The sequence below is a fragment of the Scomber scombrus genome, chromosome 22 (assembly GCF_963691925.1).
Source record: "Scomber scombrus chromosome 22, fScoSco1.1, whole genome shotgun sequence".
Classification (NCBI taxonomy): Eukaryota; Metazoa; Chordata; class Actinopteri; order Scombriformes; family Scombridae; genus Scomber; species Scomber scombrus.
Window position 1 is genome coordinate 9,526,329 of NC_084991.1, and position 26,788 is coordinate 9,553,116.

The window sequence follows — 26,788 nt, forward strand, 5'->3', positions numbered from 1 at the left end:
TGTCGTGTGTTGAATCGGTACTACGAAAGAGATTTTGGTAATAATATATGCCATCGTAAGTAATCAAACTATAAAGTCTGACTGTATTATCTTTAATAGGCGTCGCGGCGTCTACCTTGACGCCACATCTGAGCAATTAAGACCGCTAGTTAAAAAGACTGACAATCTTGAGCGTTGAAGGCAGATGTTTAATATTTCCTACATCACCTGAAGGCAACACTATTTCTACAAGGGCTCGTTGGAAGACGGAAATAAATCTGATCAACTTTTGCAGAATACGTGATCAAGGTTGATCTTGCGGTTCAAATTAAGATGTCATATTCATAAATATCCCTTTGTTACAATAATAACGATCAAATATGATGCAAACGCATTCGTGCTAGCCTCCACTTCCCTGTCAGACCATTTGTTTTTAAATCAATTACAGAGGCTTTAAAATATCAATGTGAAAAATATTAAAAAATTAAAATAAAATGTAAGTCGTTTCACACAAATTATAACTAAACCAGGTTTGAAACAGGGATTTTTAATGAAATCAGATTTCCTTCTTTATAAACACATTAATAAAACTTACAGTGAATTATATATCAGAAATATTTCATGAAACATACAATGGAGGTGCTATCAAAATGATATTACAAGGCACAAAGCGTAAAAACGCACAGAAAATTAACAAGCCATCTTGTATTTGTTGAAATTAAATGACTTGTTCGTATCTGCAGGGTCTAGTAGTCCTCATGAAATGGATACTCGGGGTGATCAGACCACCTATTGAATCAACGAGGAGACATATGAATGAGTTGCTTATCAGAGGAACAGAACATCACTCAGTATGCACTATATACTCACATGAGGAGCTCCACGAAACGGATGTTCTTGTTCAACCCTTCAATGGCCTTCATCTCATCACCAGTAAGCGAGAAGTCGAATATCTGCAGTGTTGACAACAATATATGAGGGGAGGCAGCAAAAAAAACAATCAAAAACCTCTCAAGCAATGCATAATTAGTGCCAAACCAACCTGGAAGTTCTCCTTTATACGAACGTGGTTGAAGCTCTTTGGGATGACCACCACTCCTCTCTGCACGTTGAACCTCAGGGCCACCTGGGCTGTGGTCTTCTTGTACTTTTTTGCAACTGATACCAGCAGCTCATCTTCCAACAGTGGGGGGCATGTTAGGTTTACCCTGGAAGGCGCAACAAATTCATTTTTTTACAGTTACATTTACATTACATCTTCAAAACCTACTCCATGCTAATGAATCTGTCACAGCTGAGAAAACTACTATTCTACTAGTATACATGAAGTGAATGTGGTGAATTAGGATTTCTACGCCATACCAAGATGCATCTCTAGATGTCCCCAAGGGGCTGTATCCCACAATGACGATATCTTTCTGCCGGCAGTACTCAAGTAACTTTGGCTGAGTGAAATAGGGATGGCATTCAACCTGTATTTTAAAAAGAAAGTGTTAGTGTGTGAGTCTTGTGTGCTGTATTAGTCAGCCTTGATGCACCGACCTGGTTTTCCCAAGGCTATCATTACAGTTTTGTGTAATCATATCTTTCTTTGAAAGGATGGGTCATGGGAATTGTTTCGAGCAACAGTCCTCGCTGTAATCATTCCTCCTGTTCATACTGAAATGTGCATTATATGTAAGTAATGGGGACCAGAATCTACAGTCATTTTGTTCCAAAAATGCATTTAAAAGTTAATCTGAAACTTCTATGGGGATTCAGCAGTATGAGTTAATCATATAAAGTGGATATCTGCCACGTTTACAGTCTTTTTTAGAACAAAATTCCCTCTTTGTTTCCCTGTTAAGCTGCTTCATAAAAACTTTTAAATATATTTGCACAGAAGGAGGCTTGTTGATTTTGAACCGCATCACTTGCATTGTCAACACATTGAAAGGGGATCTTCTATTTGCCAATATTAACAGGAGGAATCATTATGCAAGGAAAAACCCCATCTTAATGTTTATTTGGGCTCCAGATTATTGTTTGCAGGCAGACTTGAAAAACTGTGTTCCCGTCCTTGAAGTTTAATGTTCACTGTATCATTTGCCCCTTTTTTCCTTTAAATCAGGCATGTTGTCAACATGTCTGTACCTGGTTCGACACAGGTTTGTGTTTCAGCCCAGGTTTGTTAAGGATTAACTCCAGCTGTCGCTTGTTGAAGTTGGACACTCCGAGAGATTTTACAAGTCCTGCATCTTTGCAAGCTTCCAAGGCCTAAAACAGAGCACAGCCAACAAGCAATAAATGGAACATTGAACTTTGAACAAAAAGTCGAAGGCTTATAAACACACAACACAAGATAGCACCACAGGTCTGTTATATGTGTGTGTGTGCAGTAGATATTGATCTGTGTTATGTGCGGGCAGTAAACATTAACCTATGCGCTATAATAAGTCTGGAACTATACTGATCATGAATGAGAGACTTACTTAAACTGACAGTTGATTTTTTTTTACTATATATTATTTAGTTATAGTGAGTGTTTTCCATGAATTAGACACCAAATTAGTAAAATTTTCTATTCTTGGTCAAAATTCTCACCTCCCAAGTAGCACAGAGATCCGTCTCATGATAAATGTACTTCCCATTCTCGTCCTTTGGGTAATACGTATCTCCAGGCTTCAGTGAATAATAATATCAGTAATCAGTGAGGTGAAATGACTGTAGCAAAGTTACAAATACAATACAATTTCCATTGTTTCAACATGAATTTTTAATGTTATTACATATATGTGTACCTGAAAGGCTGTGGGCAATTCTATAATATAGAGGTCGACATAATCCAGCTGCAATGTTTTCAAGGTCTTCTCCAAAGCAGGGCGCACCAGTTCTGGTGGATGGAATGTGTTCCACAACTGCATGAGCAGGGAATACAAATCATTACTGTCAAATGTAGCGGATACAGTGAAGCCATGCAGTTTCTTAAAAAATAACACTTTTTACACACCACACACACAGAGTGATACAAACTCTTGCAAACCTTTCCACAGTAGTAGATGTCCTCTCTCTTCACACTTCCATCTGCAATTTTGTCCCGTATAGCTTGTCCCACCTCATGTTCGTTGAAATAAACCAAAGCCCCATCAATGTGTCTGTACCCTGTTTCAATAGCCACTTTCACTGACTCATATGCAGTTCCTTGAGGAGTCTATTGAAACGCACTTTTAGTTAGTTATAATAATTTTTTTTTAAAAACATAGTTCCACATAGTAAAAAGTGTAAAGGTTCATGGCTTAATGTGTCTTACCGTGCGGGGGTCTCCATATGTTCCCAGTCCTATCAAAGGCATGCTGTTCCCATCATTCAGAGGAATGGAATGAGTCTCAGCTGTCAAGTCCATTTTCATCAAAATATGAGTTGTCAATGTAAAAATGTACCAGCACTGCTAGGTCGTCTCTGTTTAAAGCCCCAAGTTAAATGTACCATTAAGTACAAGCTGATCCAGTGGACGAGGATTGTCCTTTAGCCCCCAGATTCAGGACTCCTCCCAAGTAGGAAGAGCAAACCTCCCACAAAAAAGGGCCACTACCAAGCGAAGATAGACAGTGCTGATAAGGATTTTTCCAAGTGCCCCAGAGCAGATCCAGCTAGACCAGGAAGTTAGACAAGTACACAACCATTTTAGTAGAAACACAAAAATGAAGTACAGTGGTGAAAAGCTACTTCCACTTTTCTGGCTGTTGAAACCCACTATGTCAATCATGTCAAATGTCAACAACTCCACCCAGCAGTAGTTTGTATATGATAACTTCTTCTTTTCTGCAATGACATGCAGCTTACTCACTGATGCCTGATGAGTTGTATAAAAGCCAATGAATAAACTAATGATGTCAAGTATAATATATCAGAGGTATTTGTATGTTTGTTTGTTTTTTACCTGCCCCATTGGTTTTGGTATTTTGATTTATGTAAAGTGGCTGCTATAACAATTAATGTCCCTTTGGGATTAATAAAGTTTTCTGTCCATATCTACAGTAGTATCATTGATTTTAAGTAGGATTCTTCATGCAGGACTTTTTCTTTTAATGTAGTATTTTACATTGGTGTATTGATACATTTACTGAAGTATAGGATCTGAATATTTCTTCCACAACTGTTTTTTAAATAATATGTGAAGATTGCTTACATTTATATTAATTACTCATTAATATGAGTAATTAATATGCAAATATATCATATATTGTAATAAGAGATCAAATTGGATTTAGATTTTCTCAGAAAGAAGACAGACTATAGTTACAGCCCCAATCTTATAAGAAATTGTTATTCAGAGTGAATCTTCTGAAGACAGTCCAGTTGAGGCAGTGTTACAGAGTGAAATGAATAATGAATGTTTTTTTCTTTTCCCTTTTAACCTAATTCTTTACTGTTAATCATTTATTTAATTGTTTTTGTAAAATTGTTAATAAGGACCCTAATAAATCACTACTAATACTACTACAACTACTTACAGTAGTCAGACAATACAGTAAACTTAAATTGTGCACTCAACTTCTAAATCTGCCCCTGGGCTATATCTATTTAAGGTAGTACAAAAGCAGAGTGCAGAATCTGTATTTTTGGAGTCACAGGTCAAATAATTGGTCATTAATTTTAAGCCATAAAAAATACTTAAAGCATACATATTTAATAAGTACATGACCGCCTTTCAATCTATAACAAATGTTGCTGAATAGTCGAAAACATTTCCCCCAGTTTCTTTGTTATTGCATTTATCGTTTGCCTTTGTAGGGAAGTGTAGTGTGTCCCAAACCGGACGCTGTAGCTCTAGAACACCGCAGTGCTGTCTGGGTAATGTATGGTAGGTGTTTTGAGCGAAGAAAGCACAGATGTTCGCATTTCTCACAGACATGTGAGCTTCAAAATACCATTTATCTACCAAAATGTACACTCTTAAGTAGCCGTACGCTTTTATGTTTCGCGTGTTGTACTATGAACCGCCACAAACCGGCCAATTTATCATTTATTGTCTCTAGCATATGCGAAAAGGCTACGATGCTAATTTAGCTTCTAAAACGGAAAGAATAACATCCAAACTAAAGCTATTAATGTGACATTACTGCTCAACAAACCGGCTCCCCAGGATGATGGACTAATATGCGTGATATTAGTATCCACATCTCCTTTCTGGCTAGTTAAGTCACAAATAAATTACAGGTTTAGCCTTTGTTTTCAAAACGCAACGCGACATTGATCGGGAGGCAGCAGGAGGAGGAAAAAGATGGATGAAAGTGCCGAAAATGTCAACGATGACATTGTCATCATCGTTGAAAACGAGGCGGAAAGTTTGTCTGCCGAGGAGGAGAGGCTGAAACAGCTAGGCACCTTTGGGCTCATGGACACTTGTCCCATCTGCAAGTTGAGCTTTCACAATAGAGAGCCCAAACTGCTGCCGTGCCTCCACTCCTTCTGCAAGAGGTGTCTGCCTGCCCCGTTCAGGACCGCTGACCCGAGGCGTGACTCGCAAGGACAAGTCGACAACAACAAATCAAGTGAGAATATACTGTTTTAAAAGATATAAAGTCTCGTCAGTCACTGATAAAGTCATGATTGATGTAACTGTGTCAGTAGTTGTACAGATACAGCTGTTATGTTTGTCTAAGGTTGGGCCAACAGATATTCAAGTAATTCCAGTTTTGAACTTGGTGTCGTGTAACTTATGAGCTGGGTAAATGCCCTGTTGAGCTGGATGATGTGGCCAATATAAACGGATAAGCATCATTTTACTCAATGGTAATATTGATTAATAAGAGGGTAATATTACTTGCTGTCAGAGGATATTCACTCAGCAAGAACTGATAGTCTCTAAAAATGTTTCATCCAACTTAAATACACCCTTAAGCATCAACCGAAAAGAAATGTAAGCTTCTGATAAGCAGTACAGCCCATTTAAAGCTACCCATTGCTCAGCTTTGTGTATATAAAATATACTAAAATCAGTATCTCAGCTGTATATTACCCATGTGTGTATTTTAAACGATAAAGTCATGTCCTTTAATAATCAATATGTATTTTTACCCCAGTAGGCGCCATACGATGTCCAGTATGCAGACAGGAATGCTGGGAAATGGATGTGTTGGATAATTTCTTTGTTAAGGACTCCGCCGAGTTGCCGAGCAGCACAGTGGAGAAAACCAGCCAGGTTGGTCAGCTCGTGACACCGTTCTCACAAGACTACAGTGGTGATTTTTAATTTGCTCGGCCCTACTCTTTATTTGTTCTTTTAAATTTTCCGCCTTTGACAGGTGTGCATGAGCTGTGAGGACAACACGGAGGTGACAGGTTACTGCGTGGAGTGTGTTGAGTTTCTGTGTGTGACGTGCATTGAGGCGCATCAGAGGGTAAAGTTCACCAGGGATCACACCATACGGCAGAAAGAGGAGATGTCGCCAGGTAGTAAGTGTTCTCCATCACAGGAAAGCAGCTGTCTTTCTGTAATTCGATTATCTTAAAGTATCTATTTCCACATTGTACCTCGGGCTGCAAGGATCATGCATGCGCTATAGTGTGATTAAGTGATCGTCTACACACTGGTAAATGTTTAAATAAGACAATGCTGCAGACAAGATATTCTAGTTTGGAGGCTGTACAGTTAATTTCTTTAAACTCTTAACCCAGATATAAAGAAAGGGGCATTTTTATAGCCTAAAGACATGCTTAAGGGCTAGCAGTTGAATAGTTTAACAAGTTAAGAAGAGAGGGGGCTGGGACACCTGTTGGCAGTTGTAACACGTTTTCTAGAATATCAGATTTACTACTGTAGTACTTTATACACACTTTACAAGCTACTTTATGCGCAAAGTTTTAAAGATGTTACTCAAAACGATGGTATAAAGAGCTCAGCAAATGTTTATCTTGCGAAAGTTGTCTCTCTCATAAGCTGACGCTGCATTTTTGTGTCGTGAAACTCTCCTCCTCGTCCAGAAGCAGTAGGCATTTCCACGCAGAAGCCCGTCTTTTGTGACGTCCACAAGCAGGAGCCACTGAAGCTGTTTTGTGAGACGTGCGACCGACTCACCTGTCGAGACTGTCAGCTGCTTAAACACAAGGATCACAAGTATGCTGAATTTAGTTTCCCGCCATAAGAATCGTGTATTAACATATTATCTTTCTCTCATGTGACTTTTGACAGCTGTATTGATGCTAAGAAAAGTATAAAATATTTCAGTCTTATTTTTGAAAGCCCCAATTATCTATTACCAAACAGAATAATCAGTGATGTACTCAGGTGATCGAACATGTACAGAGTTTTCATTCATTCTTTCAAATTGGATGTGTCCAGCTACCAGTTTCTGGAGGACGCATACAGGAACCACAGGCAGAATCTGGAGAACATGACTCAGCAGTTGCAAGAGAAAAGAAAAGCCATCGAGGATGTTTCCAGCTGTATCAACACTGGGTAAAGTTGTTCTCTACCGCTGGCAATCAATCTGTTTTACTTTATCGAAACTGATGCTGGATTAATTGGTGGGAGGAAAAAATTATTTTCTGCCTTTGTTTTTCAGACTCCAACAAGTTGAAGAAAACCGAAAGTCTGTAACTAATGAAATAAAGAAGTCTATCTGTAACTTGATTATGGAGATCAACAGGAAGGGAAAGATCCTGGTTAACCAGCTTGAGGTGTGTTTAATTTAGGTAGTAGTAGCAGTAGTAAAAGTTATAACTTCTTATAGGCAATTTCTGCATTTGAGATCATTTTTTGTCTGACGACTCCCACACACTTATACTCCCAGGCTCTGACTAAAGACCACGAGATGGGTTTGAAAAAGCAGCAAGAAGATGTCAACTCTCTCACCAGACACCTAGACCACGTCATCAGATTTACTAAATGGGCCACAGCCAGCCACAGTGGAACAGCCCTCCTGTACTGCAAGAGACTAGTGAGTGCATTTTTGATCTAAGCATGCTTATGTACTGTTTTATGTAGGAAAAATATATTTTATACAATGATGGAAAAAAACAACTCTAAATGTTCCTGTCTTTTCGTCTCATAGATTCTTTTCCAGATCCATTACCTGATGAGAGCGAGCTGCAGTCCCTCCATCGTCCCTCAGAGTTCTGTTCGCTTCCAGTGTCGCTCTGGTTTCTGGGCCACAAATGTAGATCTCGGTAAGAACGGCATCACCTAAAAAATGACCGTAGCAGTGAAGCACTAACAAGTGCTGCTGGTCAGCTGATATGATCGTGGAATAAAAAGTGTTGTGTAATGTTTCAGTTAGTCGAGTGTGTCTGAGAAATTCAACTCCTGCAGGAAGAAGGGCAAACTCAACATTTTTCATTTTTAATTATTGCATTATTACATTTGTCACTTTATTACATTTGTTTATTTTATGCTTAATCATGATGTTTAAATTATGAAATATCATCAGCTGAAGTTTACGAGAATAGAAACATTTCCCAAACAGGGCGTTCACAGTTATTAGTAATCAGCAGTTAGACTGAGCGAAGTGTTGTTCACAACTGGTACTGTTTTTTGCGACATCATCCTTAAGTTTTATCTTGTCTTTAATAGTCAGTGTGCTCTTGAAATCAGTTAGCAAAATAGATTTGTTTGGCATCTGCGTCGTCCAGTGTATAAATCTCATCTGGCCTAAATACAAAATATTTTTCTAATCTTATCTTTTCAGTTTACATCATTTTTCTTCTCATTGTTGTTTTTTATGGTTATAGCGCATGTATGTAGATCTTTTTCTTAAGTTTTAAGTTTATGAGAGGAAGACAATATCTGCCTGACTTCTTTCTGCTGCTGCTATATAAAAAATGTTACTGGTATAATTATTTTTAAATTGTGCTCAGCTTACAGGCCATTTAAATGAGCTGAGGTACTCAAAAAAAAAATTAGTTTTAGGCAAAATGTACCACAACAGCAACTGTGTGCATGTACTTTTAATTTATAAAACAGTATCATGATAGATATTTTATTTTTTCTGGGGTTGGATTCATTTGTCTGGTTTTTGTGAGCGTGGTTTGGTCATTTAAAGCTGTGCTGAAGTGGCAACTGAAATGAAGAGTGAATTGTGTAACTACCCTTTAACCAGAAGACTGAGCTATAATTCAAGGTCATCATTTTGATCGTCTGCTCGTCTTCTTCAGGTTCTCTGGTAGTAGAAAGAGGCCCGGGACGACCGACCGTCAGCAACCAACAGCAGGGTCCTAGACCAGAGGTGCCCACTGGAGGTCTGTCAGTCTCAGCTCAGCAGCGACAGAGCACGTTGGCTCAGCTCCAAATGCAGGTACAGCGATTTTCAGCACAGTTTATAGTTTTAAGTCACTTACGCCCACTGCTTCAGTACTGTTAAAAATTCAAAATTCTGGGCAATTATTGCTCATTTATTTTACTGGCATCTCTTATTCCTCTGTCTGAGGTGGAAAAACTCTCCCAGCAGCCCCACAGACAGCCTCCTCCTAACCACTGGTCCTGGTACCAAAACGTACGGCTCCCAGGACCCGCCGGCCCTCCTCCCCCAACCAGACCCATCCACGGAGGATCCTCCCCATCCCAATGCCCCACCAGCATGGGACAGCCAGGACCGGGACGCAGGTACGGGAGCTCCCACCCCAACTCCAACCCCAACTCCAACCCCAGAAGCCCCACCTCCTCCATGCTTCACAACGCCGGATTTCCACCTCCTCAAGTAAGTGGGGAAACAGATGAGTATGTATCCGTATATTATGTTGGCCTAACACGGGCTGAAAGAGTTTGTAGATGCTGCTTATCAAAGAATTTCAGTTGTGATAAAAACATACAGCTGGTGTTTTATCACAAGAGATTTCATTTGACGTGAATATTGTTTAAAAAGTTCTGATAATCTTGCTTTTTGATAAATCTCTTTCACAATAATTTTACTCTTTGATTAGATTAAAAGTTGTTTAATTCCATCCTGATTGTTTTCTTTCTTTCTTTTCTTTCTGTTTGTATCTGTGCTTTATTTTCCAACATTTTTAACACCTACTGCTTCAACTTCCTAAAAAAAAACAAAAAACATGCACTTAAATGGCTCCCCCAATGAGACAAATTAACTTGATGCTAAAATAGTTTTTTTCTTTTTTTTTTATTATTATATATTATTTTTTATTCTTTTAACTTCATCACTTTTTTCTACATCTAGTCTCTGAGAGATCTGATCCTTAGCTCCAGCTTCCCCCCTAAACCCGTGGATGTGTTGCAGGGTACGTCTCGCTACCCACAGCCTATGTCCTCTGCCGGAGCAGCTACACAGACATCACTGCACCAGGTAGGTAGAAATGACACGGGAGATTTACAGTCTTATATGAGCATGAAGTGCTTTTTCAACTTTTTTTTTTTTCCCCAACTCACCTTTTTTTTCTTGTTTTCTTCAGCAGCGGGGCTTAGCGGAGTCGTCTTTCCTTAAGAGGAGCGAAACAGGCGGAACTGTCCCCTCCATCACCATCTCCATCCCCAAACCTAGCTTTCCTTCAAGCCTGGCTTCAGCAACCGCAGACAAAACAAGCACGCTCAATCACATTACAGGTCATTATCCACGCTCGAACAATAACAACTGTAAAGATCTGTGTGAAAATGAATCTTATAATACATTTATTAATTAATTTTTCCTGTTCTTTCCAGTTCAAGGAAGGCAGAATTCACCAATGGCCAAACCATCTTCTACAGACAGAAGCACGGGGTAAGAAATGACTCTTTTTTTTTTTTTTTAAATGATGGTGGTGTCTGTTCCCAGCAGTTTCCTTTTTCTCTACTGCTGTTGTATTTAGGGCTGGTTTCACCAAAATGTATCTCATTTATGAATATTTTTTAATTTAAGAGATTGATTTTAGAGGGTTTTTTTTCAGTTTTGGGATTACAGCAAATATTTAGTTTTATGTCGTTTTGAATATCTGCTTATAAACTAAGACACGTGAGGTTCTACTGGCTGCTTTTGATATGTGATGGTTAAAAGACATTTTTGAAGCCCAACTTGCTTTGATATATTGTCATGTTTTGACAGCTATTGTCTTGTCACACTGACAGTTTAATTATAGTGTTCTCCTAGCACATAGTATAATTGATTCCCCCCTAATTTGCTAGTCTTTGTAGCTGTAACTGCATTTCTTCACAGAATATAGACTTCATAAATCAATTCATATTCTGCCTCTTTGTGTTTTCACTAATCAGTGTAAGATGTAAAACATGACGTTCACGTGACGCAAACTCAAAAGACCAGTAAATGTAAGCAAGGCCAGTGTGTCTCTTGTGTGTTGGTTTTATTCATTTTTATTACATCATGGTCACTATCTTCCTCTCTCCACTCTCTCTCTCTCTGGCCATCTGTGCGTTGAAGGACGACTTCCTGGAAGCAGACTCCCGAGCCACCATCTGCCCCCTCAGCCAAGCGACGAAGAAGAACATCCCCCGGGCCCGTTATCGTCATCAAGGACGAACCAGAGGACGAGGATGAAGTTCGCTTTGTAAGAGAATAACGTGGGTTACATAATGTGCTGTCGTGCAACCTTGTATGTCCAAAACCTGTTACCTTTCAGGAAATGAGGGAAAAACACAATGCATTAACCAGATTTAGTCATATGCTCTTATTAATACTTTCATTCTCCATCGAAATATGGAGATATGAGGTTTCTGCCTGACAGCGACATGTTTTCACTGGTTACTAAGTTAAATGGCTATTCCGTCCTCTGTATGCTCACATCTCCAGTGTTAGTAGTTGTTTTTTTTTGACGGCATCCCTCTCTGCCTACAGGTGCAGTCCAGCCTTCCAGACAGCAGCACCGGGGCTCAGTCCAAACCCCGGCAACAGCTGAAGGTGTGCCCCCAAACCCCGGCCCCTCGATCAGACCTCACCCCCGGAAACGAGCAGCACCCTCAGCCCGCAGCCCAGTCGGCCGAGTCGGAAAAGAGAGCGGAGCCAGAAGAAGACCCCAACGAGGACTGGTGCGCTGTCTGTCAGAACGGAGGGGAGCTGCTCTGTTGCGACAAGTGTCCCAAAGTTTTCCACCTGTCCTGCCACATCCCCACTCTGAACGAGTCCCCCAGGTGAGAGACAGGGCGTCTCTCAGCATCACAGGGATTATAAACACTTAACAGCTATGGTTGAACAATTACAGGATCATCCAAGCACTGTCGAACCACACATCAATACATTTAATTGGAAGACATGAACAAATAAATAATACGGTACCTGAGGGAGAGTTTTTAACCTGTTGTAAAAAGTCATATTGTCTGTCCTGCTGGAAACTGTATGTACATTTTATTATTAAAAAATCTAATTTTATATTTATAACCACGGAGCACAGTTATCATTAACACCATTAATATATTAACATCTTTTTTGATGTTGTCTCAGGATTGTTAATGGTTGAGATTATTGCGGTGGTAGCAAGTATAAAAGCCTCCACATGAGGTCACTGTTTCTTTACCTTAAACTTTGCACTCAACCATGACAGCATAACTAGTGGCATTGTTGCCAGGTATAGTCTTTAAGTAGATACAAGGTGATATTTAAAGCCTGAGAAGTGTCTTTACTTCACATACAGTAATTATAATAGTCTTTATTATGTAACAAGAAAGAAAGTATAATTTACTGAAGCTCTTATATTTGTTAGGGATATTGGAAGACTTGTTACATTTGATTATATTGAGTGTGGACACATCGGACGTGATAGAAAAATTAAACAACATAAAAGATGGGACTTAAAATTTGACACTAGGTTATATAATATATGTCATTGTGGATATCACAGTATCTAGATTTTATTTAAACCTGCTTTAAAATAGTTTACTGTACAAAAATCTATCACAGGAGCAGTTTGCATACATTTCCATGCTGACACATTGCTCTCATGGTCTCTTCAAGGACTAAGCTTGTCTGCTCTCTGTACACAGCCTGGTGTCAGATTCAGCAGCAGTTTGCCAACCCGTGCATCATCCTAACCGCTCTTCCTCTCCTTACGTCTCCCCTCAGCGGCGAATGGTTCTGTTCATTCTGCCGAGACATCGCCTCTCCTGAGATGGTGTACGACTGCGACAGCAAGGACGACCCCGAGCCTGACGGATTGCAACCTGTTGACAGAAGGGTACTCTCACATCACGCCATCTACATTTCTTGTTTTAAGTTTAGGATATATGTTTTCTTCTTGATTCCCACACTCATCTCCCATCAAACTAATTTCACGTACTTGAGGTTCAATGACTGATTTTCTTTCCTTATTTTTCTCATTTTAAACACGCAGAAATGTGAGAGGCTGCTGCTACGTTTATTCTGCAATGACTTCAGCACCGACTTCCAGCAGGCTGCTTCTACAGCTGTAAGACTCTGTTTTCAACATTCTATCAATTATGTTTTTCATTAACTATTCCATCTGTAAGGAAATAAAACTGAAACACTCAATAGATTTGAGTGAAGATAAGATAACTGATTTTAAATTATGTGGAAGAGCACAAGTATACTAAAAAGTAGAGTTACAAAAAAAGAAAAAGAAATGTACTCTTAGTGAAAGAAATAGATTGTCATCTAAAACAAATAAAAAATAATTTTAGCCACTTTGAAAAAACACAGTATATTTTTATAAGAACAAAACAATCATATTAAATGCTTCACCTGTATTGTTTCTGTCTATTAGGAGACGAAAAGGTATAAAGAGCTGATCAAGACCCCGATGGATTTATCAATAGTTAAGAAGAGGCTGCAGTCAAAGCTGAAGGATGTTGAATGTTACATCACTTCTGAGGGGTTTGTCGCAGATGTCAGACTCATATTTTTCAACTGTGCAAAGTACTACAAGGTAAGCTGTGGGTTTCATAGAACGTCCCTGATGGAAAATGAACTTGTGTCCTGCAAAAAGAAAATCATTGTAGTTTTATATCATAAAATATATGTTAACATATTTCAGCTTATTGGCAAAGTCTGTCATTTGCAGGGGTGTTTACTGACACTGACATTTCTGTGCACTGATTGTTCCAGGCAACCTCGGAGGTGGGGAGTGCAGGCTTGTACTTAGAGGACTACTTTGAGGAACAACTGAAGCTCGTGTACCCGGACAAGATCTTTCCTGGAGGAAGGGAAGATCAGATGATCCCTCCTTTAGAGGATGAGATAGATGAAGAAGAGGAACAGGTGATGGAGGAAGGTATGGCTCCCATAGAGGACGATAAACCAGCAGATCCTGAGGGCGAAGGAATCCCCCCTGTGGAAGAGGACATGGCTCATCCGGAAGAGGGGACAGCCTCAGTGGAGGAACAAGAGCCAGAAATGAAGGAGAAGCAGACTAATATGAGCGAAGAGAAAAGGGACCTAAAGGTGGCAAAAGCAGAGGAATGCAAGCCGCCCGCGGAGGAGGTAAAGGAGGATGAGAAAACTCCTTCGGAAGAGGTGAAAAGCTCTCCAGCTGATGATAGTGAAATAACAAATGAGGCGACCGCCAGCTCCCCAAAAGAGGAGAGCCCTCATGTCCCTGCGGACACGACTGCAGATCCGTCTGAAAGCCAGGAGGAGGAGAGCGCTCCTGCAAACACAGCCAAAGAAGAGGAGGGATAGAAAGATCACAGCAAAGACAAACTGATAAGATGGATGATTTCAGTCTTCCACAGAAGTGGCCCCAGTGGGGACCTATATTTGCTGCAATCAGACAGTTTTTTTACGATGTTATTTGCAATAGGAAAAAAAGGGTTCAGCTACACTAAATAGACATAGTTATTTAGTAGAAGTTCTGCTGTAGATGCACATTGAGAGGAGTAGCTCTTTTTTCTGTCTTTGCTGAACAGACGTTACAATTTTACTGTAACTAAAAAGGTTATTTTCTGTGACGATGACGAAAAGCACACGACATATATATTCTTTGTTAATAGGATCATGCGTAAGTTATTATCTTAATCATCAGTTGTACATAAAGTGGCCATGAACTGAATGCACAAATGCTGCAATCAAAAATAGGAAAATAAGACTTTGGGTTAGTTAATGCATGCAGGATGTCTTAATATAAATAATGAAGCCTCCGTTTTCTGTGTTTAGCTCATTTGCCTCATGAACAAATTATGTTTTTGTTGCAATACTATTGTTTATTTTTTATAAGTATTGTATTAATTACTATGCTATGTATGCGACAATTAGGGCCGCTGTACATACTGTAGTTTCTGTACATGAGGAACATCTATCAGTTATTTTTATCAATTTAAATAATGCTTTGAAAAAAAACTGGAATCATGGAAATTGTGCAGTTGGAAAATTAACTCTTCTTTTTTTGTGTTGCAAGTTTTGGTTGCCTCTCATCCCCAAAAGTCCAAATCATGTTTTATCATACAGCAGCCTTCTCACTGTCTCCCCCTGACAGCAGCTTCACCTTACTGCATCATGATCACTCTTACTGTAGATAAGAGTAGGTCAAAGCCTTGTTTTTAAAGAATGTGCAATTAAACACAGTTGGCCAATTACACACACACACACACGCACACACACACACACACAAAAAAAAGGAAATGAACATCCTCATATCTATATTGCCCTCCCCCAAATATCACTATTTTATTTTATTTATTGAGGATATGTGAAAACCTGCTAATGAACTCTACAATGTTGAGCATTAGAACAATCCTGCTTTTGCAATATTTGTAATAAACAGGATTACATGTAGATCTGACTCGTTCCCACTGTTGTCATCTTTATGCTGAGGTGTACTGCACCTGTACAAAGTTTAGGAATTTTATGCTACTTCACTTACTTAAACTTTACTGCTTTTCAGAGGGAAATCAGCTGTAGTTTGGTGGGTAGGTTTTTACATCTAAAACAGTTGGTAATATGTTACATAATCAAGTATTTAGCAGTATAAGAGGTAGTTAAAACGACTTCCATTTTAATGCATCGGTAGAAATATGATAACGTCTGGGCCATTTTGCAACAACTACTTCCACTTTTGACATTTTAAGTACATTCTGTACTTTTTCTACTGATATTGAATGTAGTAGTTTTTGGAGCTGCAACGATTAATAGAGTCGATTGACAGAAAATTGATTGGCACCTATTTTGATACTATTACTTTGTTTTTTAATTAATCTGTTCCAGCTTCTTGACTGTGAATGTTTACTGGTTTCTTTAGTCCTGTATGATAGTCATTTGGCTATCTGAATTTGGCTTGTGAATGGGACAAAACCAGATATTTTAGGTAGAGTCTTGGGTTTGGAGAAATTTTCACCATTCTCTTACTTTATGTTGATCAAGGGACTGATCGATTAATCTGGAAAATAATCAGATTAATATATAAAAATCAGTATTTATATTTACATTTTTAATATTTTTTTATTGTCTTTGATCTCTTTTACCTCTTTTATCATGTGCCTGTCTTCTCTCTGCTGTGTTTCTGCATCTTTTTTCCTCTGGTTTAACTTAAACTTAACTTTAACTTTATGTCTTCCTTTTGTTTGGCTCACTGTTATATTTCCTTCTCAGTATCCTGCTTTTGCTTTGCTTTGCTTTGTTAAAGCACTTTGTACACTGTTTTCAAAAGATACTATATAAATAAAGTTATTATTGTTATTATTATAATTATTGCTATTGCTATTTTAGTAAAGTAAATGATTTAAAGTTTTTTTTCCTCCTCTGCTTAGGAAACAGCAGTTTGAAATAAACTTATGAGAATATTAAAAACAAATACCAAAAAAATCTGACATTGCTTAGAACCTCATTTGAACCTGATCTACTTAATTGTACCTTACGCACTTTGTTGGACAATCCAATTAACAGCCGTATTTTAATCATAGTGTCAGCAGCCCTGATAGTTACGCACGGCTATCTCCACCCCGCCCTCGCTACCCCCCACCCCCCAACCTCCACCCTCACAGGGAGAGATGTGTCGCTGCTCCTGTTCTCCTTCCTGACGGAGACGCACGCACCGTCCTCTCCTGCGATCCGAGGGCCGGCAGTTTTTTTTCTCCCTAAATCCGATAAACCGTCAAATTCGGAGAATCTGAAAGGGGGGGAACACTTCAACCTGATGGCACTGTGGATCATACTTGTGTTTTCTTTGTGCGGAGTAGTGCGAGGTCAAGGTAAGGACACCGGTGAAGTTTAGTCTTTGGTGCAGAATTTCAGCACATTTTGAGACTGTGTTAGTGCTTTAAATTAGTGAATATTACAACCTAACCTGCGCTATTGTTGATAGATTTTCAACCAGGGCACCTTTTTTTTTTTACCACCCTAAACCTTTTCTGAGAGCCCATTGTAATTATTCATTCTGGCACTCAGGTGCAGCTTTGGCATTTTTTCCACCTTCTGCCTTCGCCTTCATGCTTCGGATCTATTTCTAATCTCAATGTCATCATCTACTACACTGTAGAAATTCAGCCTCCTACTGTTCAAGAGTGCTGCCAGAATGGGAGGGATTGGGCCCTGGGAGGACAAGACTGTACATTACCCCCCCTCATCTCCTCCTCCCACACCTGCAGGTAAGGAACACCTGGTTTCTCCAAAAAAAACTCGGCCCTCTGAAAGCCTCCAACATGGGGCCTAGGAACCAAGGAAGGGTCACCAACATTACCGATTGGTTTAAATACTTTAGTTATTTATCTATAATTGAGGGGAAAAGGAGATTTGGGTACACCTGCTGTAAATACATTTCAAATTGGATACAAAATCTTCAAATGAAAGCAGTGGTGAAGTATGTATCCTGTAGAGGATACATACTTCGAGTGGAGGGAAGCTTTAAAAGTAGGAAATACCCCCAGGTCCACAAGCCTCAAATCATCTCCACAGCCCTCAACTATCCCACTACAGGGGAGGATTGCCACATAATAACTACATAGTAAGTACAGGCGTTAAGTGGTCCCCTGGAGCATTTTAACACTAAAGGCCCCTGTTTGACTGTAAGAACATGAAGGCAGTGACTGATGGAGTAGAGGAACACCTGGTCAGCACATGGAGGTCAGTGGAGGGAGGGTTCGCAAAGGAAAGGCATAGCGTAATGAAAATCACAAAGAAGCCACTAGTTACAATGTCTTTCTTGATGTCAGCCAAAGTGTTACAACATACAGTAAATCCACTCTCAGCTGACGGACTGTATCTAATGTAAATAGTAAAAATTTCTTCACATGCTTCTTATCCAAGTCTTTCCTCAAAGAGCAAATGTGCAGCTGCTGTTCTGGATGTAGTTTCATGCTGGATTTTCCAGTTTGTTAGCCATGCTAGCAGCGCAGCTCTAGGGATGGCAGTGTTGGTCTGTAGGTTGGCCGCTTTTGCCGTCTTGTCTGTCTGTCCACCACTTTGGTCCAGACTGAAATATCTAAACAACTGCTGGATGGATTGTCATTATATTTTATACAGGCATTCGTGTTCCCCAGAGGATGTATCCTAATGACCTTTCCTCTAGTGCCACCATGAGGTTGTGTTGTTAGCTTTGAAATTTGGTATGTTCACCTAAGGATGAACACTGATGTTTCTCTAATTTTAGCACCATAAGGTCAGAATTTCAGCCTCAGTGGTACTTTGTAAGGCTATAACTAACGATTATCCTCATTATCAATTAATCTTGTTTTTTGTGTGAATCATCCAGGATCGCTCAGGAGCAGTGCTGTTCAGCATTAGTAGGAGACAAACTCTGTGACAATGGCATCAAGATGGGCAAGTCGCAAGGGGCCTGTGAGAGGCCTTTCTTCCAAGGAGAGTCATGGGAAACGAAAATTTCCAAGGTGCCCCACCACTTCTCTGTGAAGTCATTAGCTTTAACCTTTACACTTCTCCCAACGTTTACCAACACAGACACCACACTTAGTCTGTTATACTTCAATACAGAGTGGCTTTTTTCTGAGAATGTCATGTTTAAGATTAGATCTAGTCTCCTTTTTCACTTTGCCAACTGTTTCTCTTTTCACCTCCTGCTCAGATGTGCTGTGACTGCTGCATGCTGGGTCTCATGTTAGCAAGCCGGGGTTCCGGCTGCGAGCTTCAGGGTTTGTTTCTGGGGAGAGAGTGTGAATACGCTGCTAAAGCCTGCTGTGGCAAGAACACTACAGAGGAAATCAAACCAACCGTTAAAGGTAAAATAACCTAAACAGTCGTGTGCTTTGAGCCTTTTGTGTCTTGATTAGCTCCACTCTGTCTTATCATGAAGGAATGGCTACTGGGTGTTTGTGACACTCAAGTCAATGGAGGCATTTGTGAAACAATCAATACATTTGGCCATTTGCACACATTAGGTGCCAAGGGACTTTTAGCACAGATGTGATTTGGAGCCACTTACTAATGAGGCCCCCTTTGTAAAGGGTTTATAAGTCGTAACTCCTACAGTCTTGATGATGAAAAGCATTCATTTATGACTTACTAACATTTATAACTTCAAGTTTGACACCTGGCAAGCCAAAGTTTGTTAATGGTTTACAACTGTTCTATAATGATTTATACCCAGCAATAAAGTCATCACATACAACTTAAGGCGCATAATAATGGGTGCCTTATTTGATAGTGGTATATCTATGATTTTATTGGCAGTTGGTGCAAAACCTTGACACTCTGAGATTTCATGTATCTCATAAGTGTGTTTAGGCTGATGGAGCAGTTGTTTTTAAAAGAAATAAGTGCATCTCATCAAAACAGGCTGCAGCGTTGCTAGGAAAAGAGAGCAGCACAATGTCCAAGGGAGGCTGGTATAAATGGCCTTGATGTGGCAGCGGTGGAGCAGATTGCTGCCAGACAGACAGACAGATAGATTACGTCACAGAAGTATTCAGTAGGCTAAGCTGTAGATGCCTCGCCAAATGGTGACACATGGCCAACTGGCGACTTGTTGTGGCCTGTAGCTTTTATCACCTAGCTGGCCTCAAGTGAAAAACACAAACATTGGGGAAGCACAGAGCTCCAAAAACACACATTTTGTGGAGGACAAATCAATCCCTCATGTTCATGTAAGGCAAAGGCCAGAGTGATAAGAGCGTATCAGTGTAAAAGGCCAGGAGATTTGTGAAGTCATACTGTGTAACAATGTGTTGCTGAAGTGTTTGAACCCGGCCCTCTTTACAGTAGTTATGCAAGGAATGTGCTTGTGTTTATTGTAAAGAGTCCTATTTATCTCCATAGCTCCAGTGCCAGAAAATCCTGAAGACAGTGTTACTGCAAACCCTTCAGACGAAATGGACACCTGTAGAGGTTTGGCATCTTCACATCTTAATGTGACCTCCTTCATTATAGTAAGAGCTGTAAGAAGCTTAAACACCAGCAGCCGGCTGTCGACAGGCTTCCTGTGAACTAGGACATACACTGTGATGTCTAACTGTGACCTGTTTCGTTGATGAAAAGGTGTCAGGATGTGATTGGTTTTATGTGTGTTCGTGTGTGTCTGCTCTTAAATCTGTCTGCTTCCTAATTTGTCTCTGTGCTGTTCTCAGACTCCATTTGCTCCCAGCTGTGTGTGGGTGATGGTACATGCGCCTGCCACGATGGTTACCAACTGCAAAAGGATGGGGTTAATTGTGAGGGTAAGTAATGTAAATGAGAGCATGAGCAGCAGTTGGGGATAGACCGCTTTTCTGTTTGTTTGAGTGGGCGTTTGTCTCCTCAGATGTTAATGAGTGTCTGACTGGCAGTCACAACTGCGTCTTAGGACAAAGTTGTATTAACACGGAGGGCTCATTTCGCTGTCAGAGGGAAACCGGCTGTGGCACCGGATATGAACTAACCGACAACAACAAATGCAAAGGTAATTCATTAGGAACACTGTACGGATCATACAGTTTTTTCCTTCTAAAGTCAAAAATATATTCACATTATTCTAAAAAAATAAATGTTTGATAATTTTTTTGTCATTTTTCCCATCCTTGCCTGTTCAAGATATTGATGAATGTGCTTTGGGAACCCATAACTGTGGACAGGAGTTTTTGTGCACCAACACAGCAGGCTCGTTCCGCTGCCAACCAAAGGAGAAGTGCTCTGAAGGATTCATTCAGGATGCCATTGGCAGCTGTATTGGTGAGTTTGGTGTTGCACTGAAGCAAAAACATTCCTCAGGCCAACGCCAGATTGACTCAGTGAATTTTTTATATGTTTTTTTTTTTTTTGCTCACATTAGATATAAACGAATGCGTGGCCCATACCACTCCATGCCTTCCCGGCCACACTTGTATCAACACGTTGGGCTCTTACACCTGTCGCAGGAACACGGTTACATGTGGACGAGGTTATCATCTCAATGAAGATGGCAGACGTTGTGAAGGTATCCCCATACATTTTCTGTTTGTTGAGTCTCCAACTTAATATCTCACCCTCATTTTGTCTTGCTTAAATAACAAAGATGTAATTTCTCACTCACCAACTGCTTGTAGACATGGATGAGTGTCGTGCAGGCAATGTGTGTGGCGAACACGGTTGCGTTAACCTGGTGGGCTCGTACCGCTGCGAGTGCAGAATCGGCTACATCTTCAACAGCATCACTAAACAGTGTGACGGTATGTTCCAAAAACGGTTACTATCAGCTATGAAAAAATGTATGATGTAGCGCGTACAGAATGAAGAGGTGGAACAGTATTGGGATCTCTTGTAAATCCTCAATCTTAAATCCATAATCTATGCCTTTTGTTCTTTAGATATTAATGAGTGCAGGCATTATCCCGGACGACTGTGCGCCCACAAGTGTGAGAACACTGAGGGGTCCTACCAGTGCAGCTGCACAACAGGCTTCAAACTGTCTCATGATGGCAGAAACTGTGACGGTAAACTCACTCTTCATTTCATTCATTCATTAAGACTCATTTGTTCTTGTGCTTCCTCAAATATGGGTTAGAACCATACATCTTTGACCCATATGTGACCATTTTCGGGGTTTATTATAATGATGTCTGAGCTTTTTCCAAATGCAGAATCAATAAGTTTGGGCAGGATGTGTGAATTTAACTTCATTAGTTTCACTTTCTCTCAACTCAATTGCTTCTTTTCTTCTTCTTTGTCTCTGTCTTATGTGCTGAATCATAAAATACAAAAGTTAAGGAGTCATCTTTCATTGAATACAGAGTTGTGAACATTGAATGACATGTTGTGTCTATGCCTGCTCTGACAGATGTCAATGAATGTGAGGCCAACCCTTGCAGCCAGGAGTGTGCCAACGTCTACGGCTCCTACCAGTGCTACTGTCGCCGTGGTTACCAGCTGAGTGACATCGATGGGATAACATGTGAAGGTACTTGGCAGGTTCTGGCTTTTTATGGTGCTTAGTGGTGGAATACCAACTTTAAGCAAACTCAGTCCACTCTGCTTCTTTCAGATATTGATGAGTGTGCACTGCCTACTGGTGGTCATGTGTGCTCCTACCGCTGCTCCAACGTCCCCGGGAGTTTCTACTGCACCTGCCCACCCACGGGCTACACACTCGCCCCCAATGGGCGCACATGCCAAGGTCAGGACAAACCTCACACTACACAGTATTTAACAAGCATCTCAAAATCATCACTAGGAATAATGTTGAATGTTGTACAAGGAGTTAATACTCCTTTTGAGGGTAGAATAACAATTTACCTAAGGAATGTGACCTCTGTGTCTCCCCGTGTGTGTCCAGACATCGATGAGTGTGCAGTGGGGAGCCATATGTGTTCCATCTCTGAGAGCTGTTTCAACATTCAGGGAGGATTTCGTTGCCTGTCCTTCGAATGTCCTCCAAACTTCCGGCAAGCAACACAAGGGTGAGAACTGATGATGAGTGGCAACATGGTAATGAAGAGCTGTTGAAATAAGATGGCTTCTTATCCTCAGCTGTTCATCATGCATTTCTTATTTTTTCATGTGATGTGGATTTGATTGGTTGGGATCTGCCGTTCCCATTTGCTCAGCTTTTTCGTCGGTCACAAACACCTCTCTATCTCTCTCGCAGGCTTCCATCTTTTATTCCCTCTTGCTTTATCTGTCATTTATCTGTCTTCTTTTCTCTTTCATCTTCCTTTTCTACCCCCATGTATCCAGACGTTTCTGCGCTCCACCTAGTGAGTCTTTCGTTTTTTCCGTTTCAGCCATTGCGAGCGCGTCACATGCGAGTTCACACCGGACCCTGCGTCGTGTTTCTCTCTGCCGCTGAGAATCTCCTTCTACAATATCACCTTCCCCACCAACACACCCGTCCCCGCTGATGTTTTCCGGATGGGACCCTCCAATTCTGTGCCAGGAGACGAAATGCTGCTCAGCCTAGTCTCCGGAGACGAGGAGGGATACTTCATGGTGCAGCAGCAAGCCCACGGACGAGTGATCTCACTGCGCCGTGCCTTATCCGAGCCCAGGGACTTCTTTTTGACCGTGGAGATGAGACTGATTCGCTACGGGACTTCACATCTGTACATGGCCAAGATTGCTGTCTTTGTCACACATGAGCATCCCATCAAGCCCTCAAGAACATTGCCATATTAGAAGTGTGTGGAATTTATTGGAAGAGTTTTGAGTATTTCAAGTCAGTCCTTATTTTACTCAACACTCATATTATATGGGTGGTTTCATTTTTATTCATTCTTTTCATTACACTGGAGTCGTATTTCCAGTTTTCCAGCCACCTTGTAATGCAGGGACAAACCTTCATAGTTTCTCCAAAGCTAATATGAGGCTTCAGCCAACATTTATTACTTTTTTGTGCTAAATTGAGTGCTTTCTCTTTATCCCACCATCTGCAGCTGATCATATCTATAAAAACATTTGTTAAGTAGCTACTTAAATTTGCTCTTGTTGGCTGCTTTATCATTGTGTTTGCACTGACTGGGGATTGTGTGGTTGTCTCACATTAATTGCTACTGAGCTCCATTTGGATGTATTTATTTATTTATTTTACATTTCAGCAAACATAAGGACATATAACATCTTAATTGCTGAATTTTAGAGATATTGGTAGGCACTTATCTAACAATATCTCTAAATAAGCTTATTTCCTAAAATGTCAAACTATTTCTTGAATATGGAGCAGAAAGATACATTTAAGAGTAAATGATAATAAGAGCAAAAAGCATTACATTTTTGTATGTAATGTAATGTAATGCACTCCCTCACTAAGAGGTGGCAGCCTCTTTTTATTAACTACACATGATGCATTTTTGTTAATTTTTTCTAGTATATGATGCAGCACCAGATATTAGGAATAGTAGGACATTTCATATACCAGTAGATGGGGCTCATTAGCTTTTGAGGATCACCACAACCCAGTGATGGATTGTTTGTTTATGTGCATTAATTTACATTGATGGCAGCTCACTCTACCTCATGTCTGTGTGCCAGCCTCCCTTAATGTGTACTTTCTATGTATTTGCAATTAAAAAGTGACAGATAAAAATGGCTTTTCACTCTGTAAAATCCAAGAACTAACGCACACACACCGGCAATGGTTTTTGCCACTACTCTCGTGCTTCCTCCGCTGTGGTCATTTATGATGTTGAAACCGATTTTTCCTATGATGTGCTCCAAGCGGCTTCACCATAGGATCAAACAGGCCCTGCCGTAGCGGACAGCAAGAAAAATAAGCGTGGCACTTATTTATGGGCACCTGGGGCCGAGCCAGCAAGGGGCTCAATTAGTGGTGGGGCAGCATTACAGCTCATATGATGGATGGCGCTTTTAGTGTTGATATTGGGTGGTTATCAGTTAATTTGTTGTAAATGATACCAAACGGCCAGTAGCTGTGTTGGTCAGCTGGATAAATGCAACCAGACAAATTTTCCACTGTTCCATTTTGGTTTTTGGGGTTTAGTGCATATAGAGTTGATTAAAAATGCAAAAATATGAAATATGTGGCTATGGTTCTCTTAAATCTTTGGATTATAACCTCCTCATTTCCAAAAATGCTATGTTAATCATTTTATCTGTCTGATAATGATAACAGTATCTGTATTTTGGCATTCTTACTATAGGAAGACTTTTTTTCTGTTACTGATTTCATCAAATTGTCAACCATTTACCTTCTTCTACTATGCAAATGTGATGTCACTGATGTCATATCACATGACTTTCATTCTTACACACCCTCTCTTGATTTTCTACCCTCCCATTTTTCCTCAGTGGCATTTGACTAGTGTGGAATAACCTACCACATAATCATGTCTGTGGCTTTGGCCTCTCAGCTTCGCGAACCACTTGGACTCACCTGCTTGCTGCTAATTACATGGCTCAATTCCCACTGCAGTTTTTGAGGTTACGTTTGAAAGCTCTACTGTCCTCACACTGGGGAACCGTCACAAGCCTGATTTTAGGGTTTGGAATCAGTATTTGGACTCTCTTTAAGGCACTCGCCCCTTGGTGAACCATGGAGGTCTATGGGACTATTCAGGTGTTGCCAGGTTCTCCTTGCTCAACTCAAGTGTGGATCTTTGCCTATAAGGGTTAAAGTCATGAGAAAATCCTTATTCTGTCATTGCTTTTTATGATTTCTGTAGTTTTTGAATTTGGTGTGTTCATCGAGGGTATCTTTACCTATTTCGTACCTTCATGAATTCCCCTTTTCTCTCTTTTTCATCTCATCTTCCCATCTTGTCTCTTTTCTCCCTCTGCTGTATGTCCTTTTCAGATTCAAGAATGAGGGCTCGGGCAACATGCGTTGTATTAAGGCCTGTCAACCTAACGACTTCGGCTGCGCTCTCGACCCAGTCCACCTCATCACCCACACCATCCTCTCTTTGCCAACTTTTAGAGACTTCAGTGAACCAGAAGGTGTGACAAATTGGAATCATTGTAAATCCATAGAAGCAACCTTTAAATGTGTTTGTGATAAGTATGTGCAAGTGCTGTGCCTTTGTTCTCCATGAGTCAGTTACATCTAGGTTGTACGTTGCTGTCTCATTGAGTTAAACCTATTTTACCCAACAATCTGCCACAGTGCATAAGTTTCATTTACATATTTAAACCAAGTACAATTGTTTAATCATATCATGAATATTTGAGTTGAAGAACTGAATGTACTTTGTGGTTTTCTTCTATCAGACTAATAAGTACTTTAAACTCTTTTTTCCAACAGAAATAGTTTTCCTGCGGACAGTCACAGCTGCTAACCCTGCTCCTCTCCCCGGTACTACTGATGTGTTCTTTGACATCCTGGGTGCAGATGACCAGTTCTCCTTTGACGTGGTGAAGCGCTCCCACCAGGGCCTGATCATGGGTAAGAAGAAAACCAAGCTTTTAATCCTTTATAAAATTGTTATAGTAAATGTACTGTATTATTGAATGATGTTATATTTACGGTTATCAATTCCAATTTGTGTCAACCCTCAGGTGTTGTACGGCAGATGAAACCTATCTTTGGCCCCAAGGATCTGGTGGTGGAGGTGGCCATGAACTATGTCAAGTCAGGGATCATTTCCCATCGCAATGTTGTAATCATCCATGTCTTCATCTCTGAGTTCTGGTTTTGAGCCGTTAAATACAGTTATGAATATCTGGGGGCACTTGTCTTTTCTTGCTTAACACTTAAAAATGCCTCAAAGGTTACCACGGTTGCTTGCAAGATAAGATTAATCAATGCATTTTCTTCATTTCGAAGTGGTTCAACTGCACTTAATTCTGATAGAAGTTTGCAGACCATACAGGTCATTAGTTTACCATAGATCTTTATCATTTCAACACAACATATAATCATAAAACAAGAACGCATTATTAATAGATCCTGAGCAAGACTAAGAGTCTACAGCAATGCTAGTGGTTCTGTGAGGCTGCAGCACATTAGTGCTTTAAGCTAAATGCTAACATTAGTCTGCTAACATGCTCACAATGACATGACATGCTGACTTGCTGATGTTAAGCAGGTACAATAATTTAGCATTTTTTTCATGCTAACATTCGCTAATTAGCACTAAACAAAAGTGCAGCAG

At 40.2% G+C, this 26,788-nt stretch overlaps 3 protein-coding genes across 6 annotated transcripts; 2 read left to right on the plus strand and 1 right to left on the minus strand.

Annotated features, from left to right (window-relative positions):
- Nucleotides 1-506: 506 nt before the first annotated feature.
- Nucleotides 507-3,475, minus strand: LOC134004407 (aldo-keto reductase family 1 member D1-like). The gene is made up of 9 exons (XM_062443664.1): nt 3,269-3,475; nt 3,002-3,169; nt 2,760-2,876; nt 2,563-2,640; nt 2,113-2,235; nt 1,342-1,451; nt 1,022-1,187; nt 850-932; nt 507-768 (listed from the first exon to the last, which is right to left on the minus strand). Exons 1-9 carry the CDS (start codon nt 3,365-3,367, stop codon nt 726-728), a joined length of 987 nt encoding a protein of 328 aa, XP_062299648.1. The 5' UTR covers nt 3,368-3,475; the 3' UTR covers nt 507-725.
- A 1,341-nt stretch (nt 3,476-4,816) lies between these two features.
- trim24 (tripartite motif containing 24) lies at nt 4,817-16,479 on the plus strand. Of its 4 annotated transcripts, none has more exons than XM_062443658.1 (19): nt 4,817-5,513; nt 6,045-6,163; nt 6,267-6,417; nt 6,946-7,078; nt 7,304-7,420; nt 7,527-7,641; nt 7,755-7,901; nt 8,016-8,130; nt 9,115-9,254; nt 9,387-9,656; nt 10,131-10,256; nt 10,363-10,513; nt 10,610-10,667; nt 11,322-11,448; nt 11,736-12,028; nt 12,957-13,068; nt 13,225-13,299; nt 13,615-13,776; nt 13,956-16,479. In XM_062443658.1, the coding sequence occupies exons 1-19, from the start codon at nt 5,243-5,245 to the stop codon at nt 14,526-14,528; spliced, it is 3,255 nt and encodes a 1,084-aa protein (XP_062299642.1). In that variant the 5' UTR covers nt 4,817-5,242; the 3' UTR covers nt 14,529-16,479. The 4 variants fall into 4 exon arrangements, with proteins under 4 accessions (XP_062299642.1, XP_062299643.1, XP_062299645.1 ...); XM_062443659.1 differs by having other exon boundaries at nt 10,366-10,513; XM_062443661.1 differs by having other exon boundaries at nt 9,405-9,656.
- Nucleotides 16,480-16,977: 498 nt separating this feature from the next.
- On the plus strand, nt 16,978-26,332 carry LOC134004408 (fibulin-1-like). Its single transcript, XM_062443665.1, has 17 exons — nt 16,978-17,032; nt 17,320-17,428; nt 18,532-18,667; nt 18,862-19,015; nt 20,064-20,120; nt 20,360-20,449; nt 20,533-20,670; nt 20,802-20,939; nt 21,040-21,183; nt 21,293-21,415; nt 21,554-21,679; nt 22,024-22,143; nt 22,228-22,359; nt 22,519-22,642; nt 25,492-25,634; nt 25,939-26,079; nt 26,193-26,332. The coding sequence occupies exons 1-17, from the start codon at nt 16,978-16,980 to the stop codon at nt 26,330-26,332; spliced, it is 2,070 nt and encodes a 689-aa protein (XP_062299649.1).
- The last annotated feature ends 456 nt before the right edge of the window (nt 26,333-26,788 follow it).

Excerpts from the sequence above, each read along its gene's own strand:
- LOC134004407 (XM_062443664.1), bottom strand. The coding sequence starts at position 3,367 with ATGAAAATGGACTTGACAGCTGAGACTCATTCCATTCCTCTGAATGAT. Across the intron at positions 1,188-1,341 it reads ACATCTAGAGATGCATCTTG|GGTAAACCTAACATGCCCCC; the intron begins GTATGGCGTAGA and ends TGCGCCTTCCAG. Across the intron at positions 933-1,021 it reads GTATAAAGGAGAACTTCCAG|ATATTCGACTTCTCGCTTAC; the intron begins GTTGGTTTGGCA and ends TCAACACTGCAG.
- trim24 (XM_062443658.1), top strand. The coding sequence starts at position 5,243 with ATGGATGAAAGTGCCGAAAATGTCAACGATGACATTGTCATCATCGTT. Across the intron at positions 7,079-7,303 it reads CTTAAACACAAGGATCACAA|CTACCAGTTTCTGGAGGACG; the intron begins GTATGCTGAATT and ends GGATGTGTCCAG. Across the intron at positions 13,300-13,614 it reads AGCAGGCTGCTTCTACAGCT|GAGACGAAAAGGTATAAAGA; the intron begins GTAAGACTCTGT and ends TCTGTCTATTAG.
- LOC134004408 (XM_062443665.1), top strand. The coding sequence starts at position 16,978 with ATGGCACTGTGGATCATACTTGTGTTTTCTTTGTGCGGAGTAGTGCGA. Across the intron at positions 20,121-20,359 it reads CGAAATGGACACCTGTAGAG|ACTCCATTTGCTCCCAGCTG; the intron begins GTTTGGCATCTT and ends TGCTGTTCTCAG. Across the intron at positions 20,671-20,801 it reads CGACAACAACAAATGCAAAG|ATATTGATGAATGTGCTTTG; the intron begins GTAATTCATTAG and ends TGCCTGTTCAAG.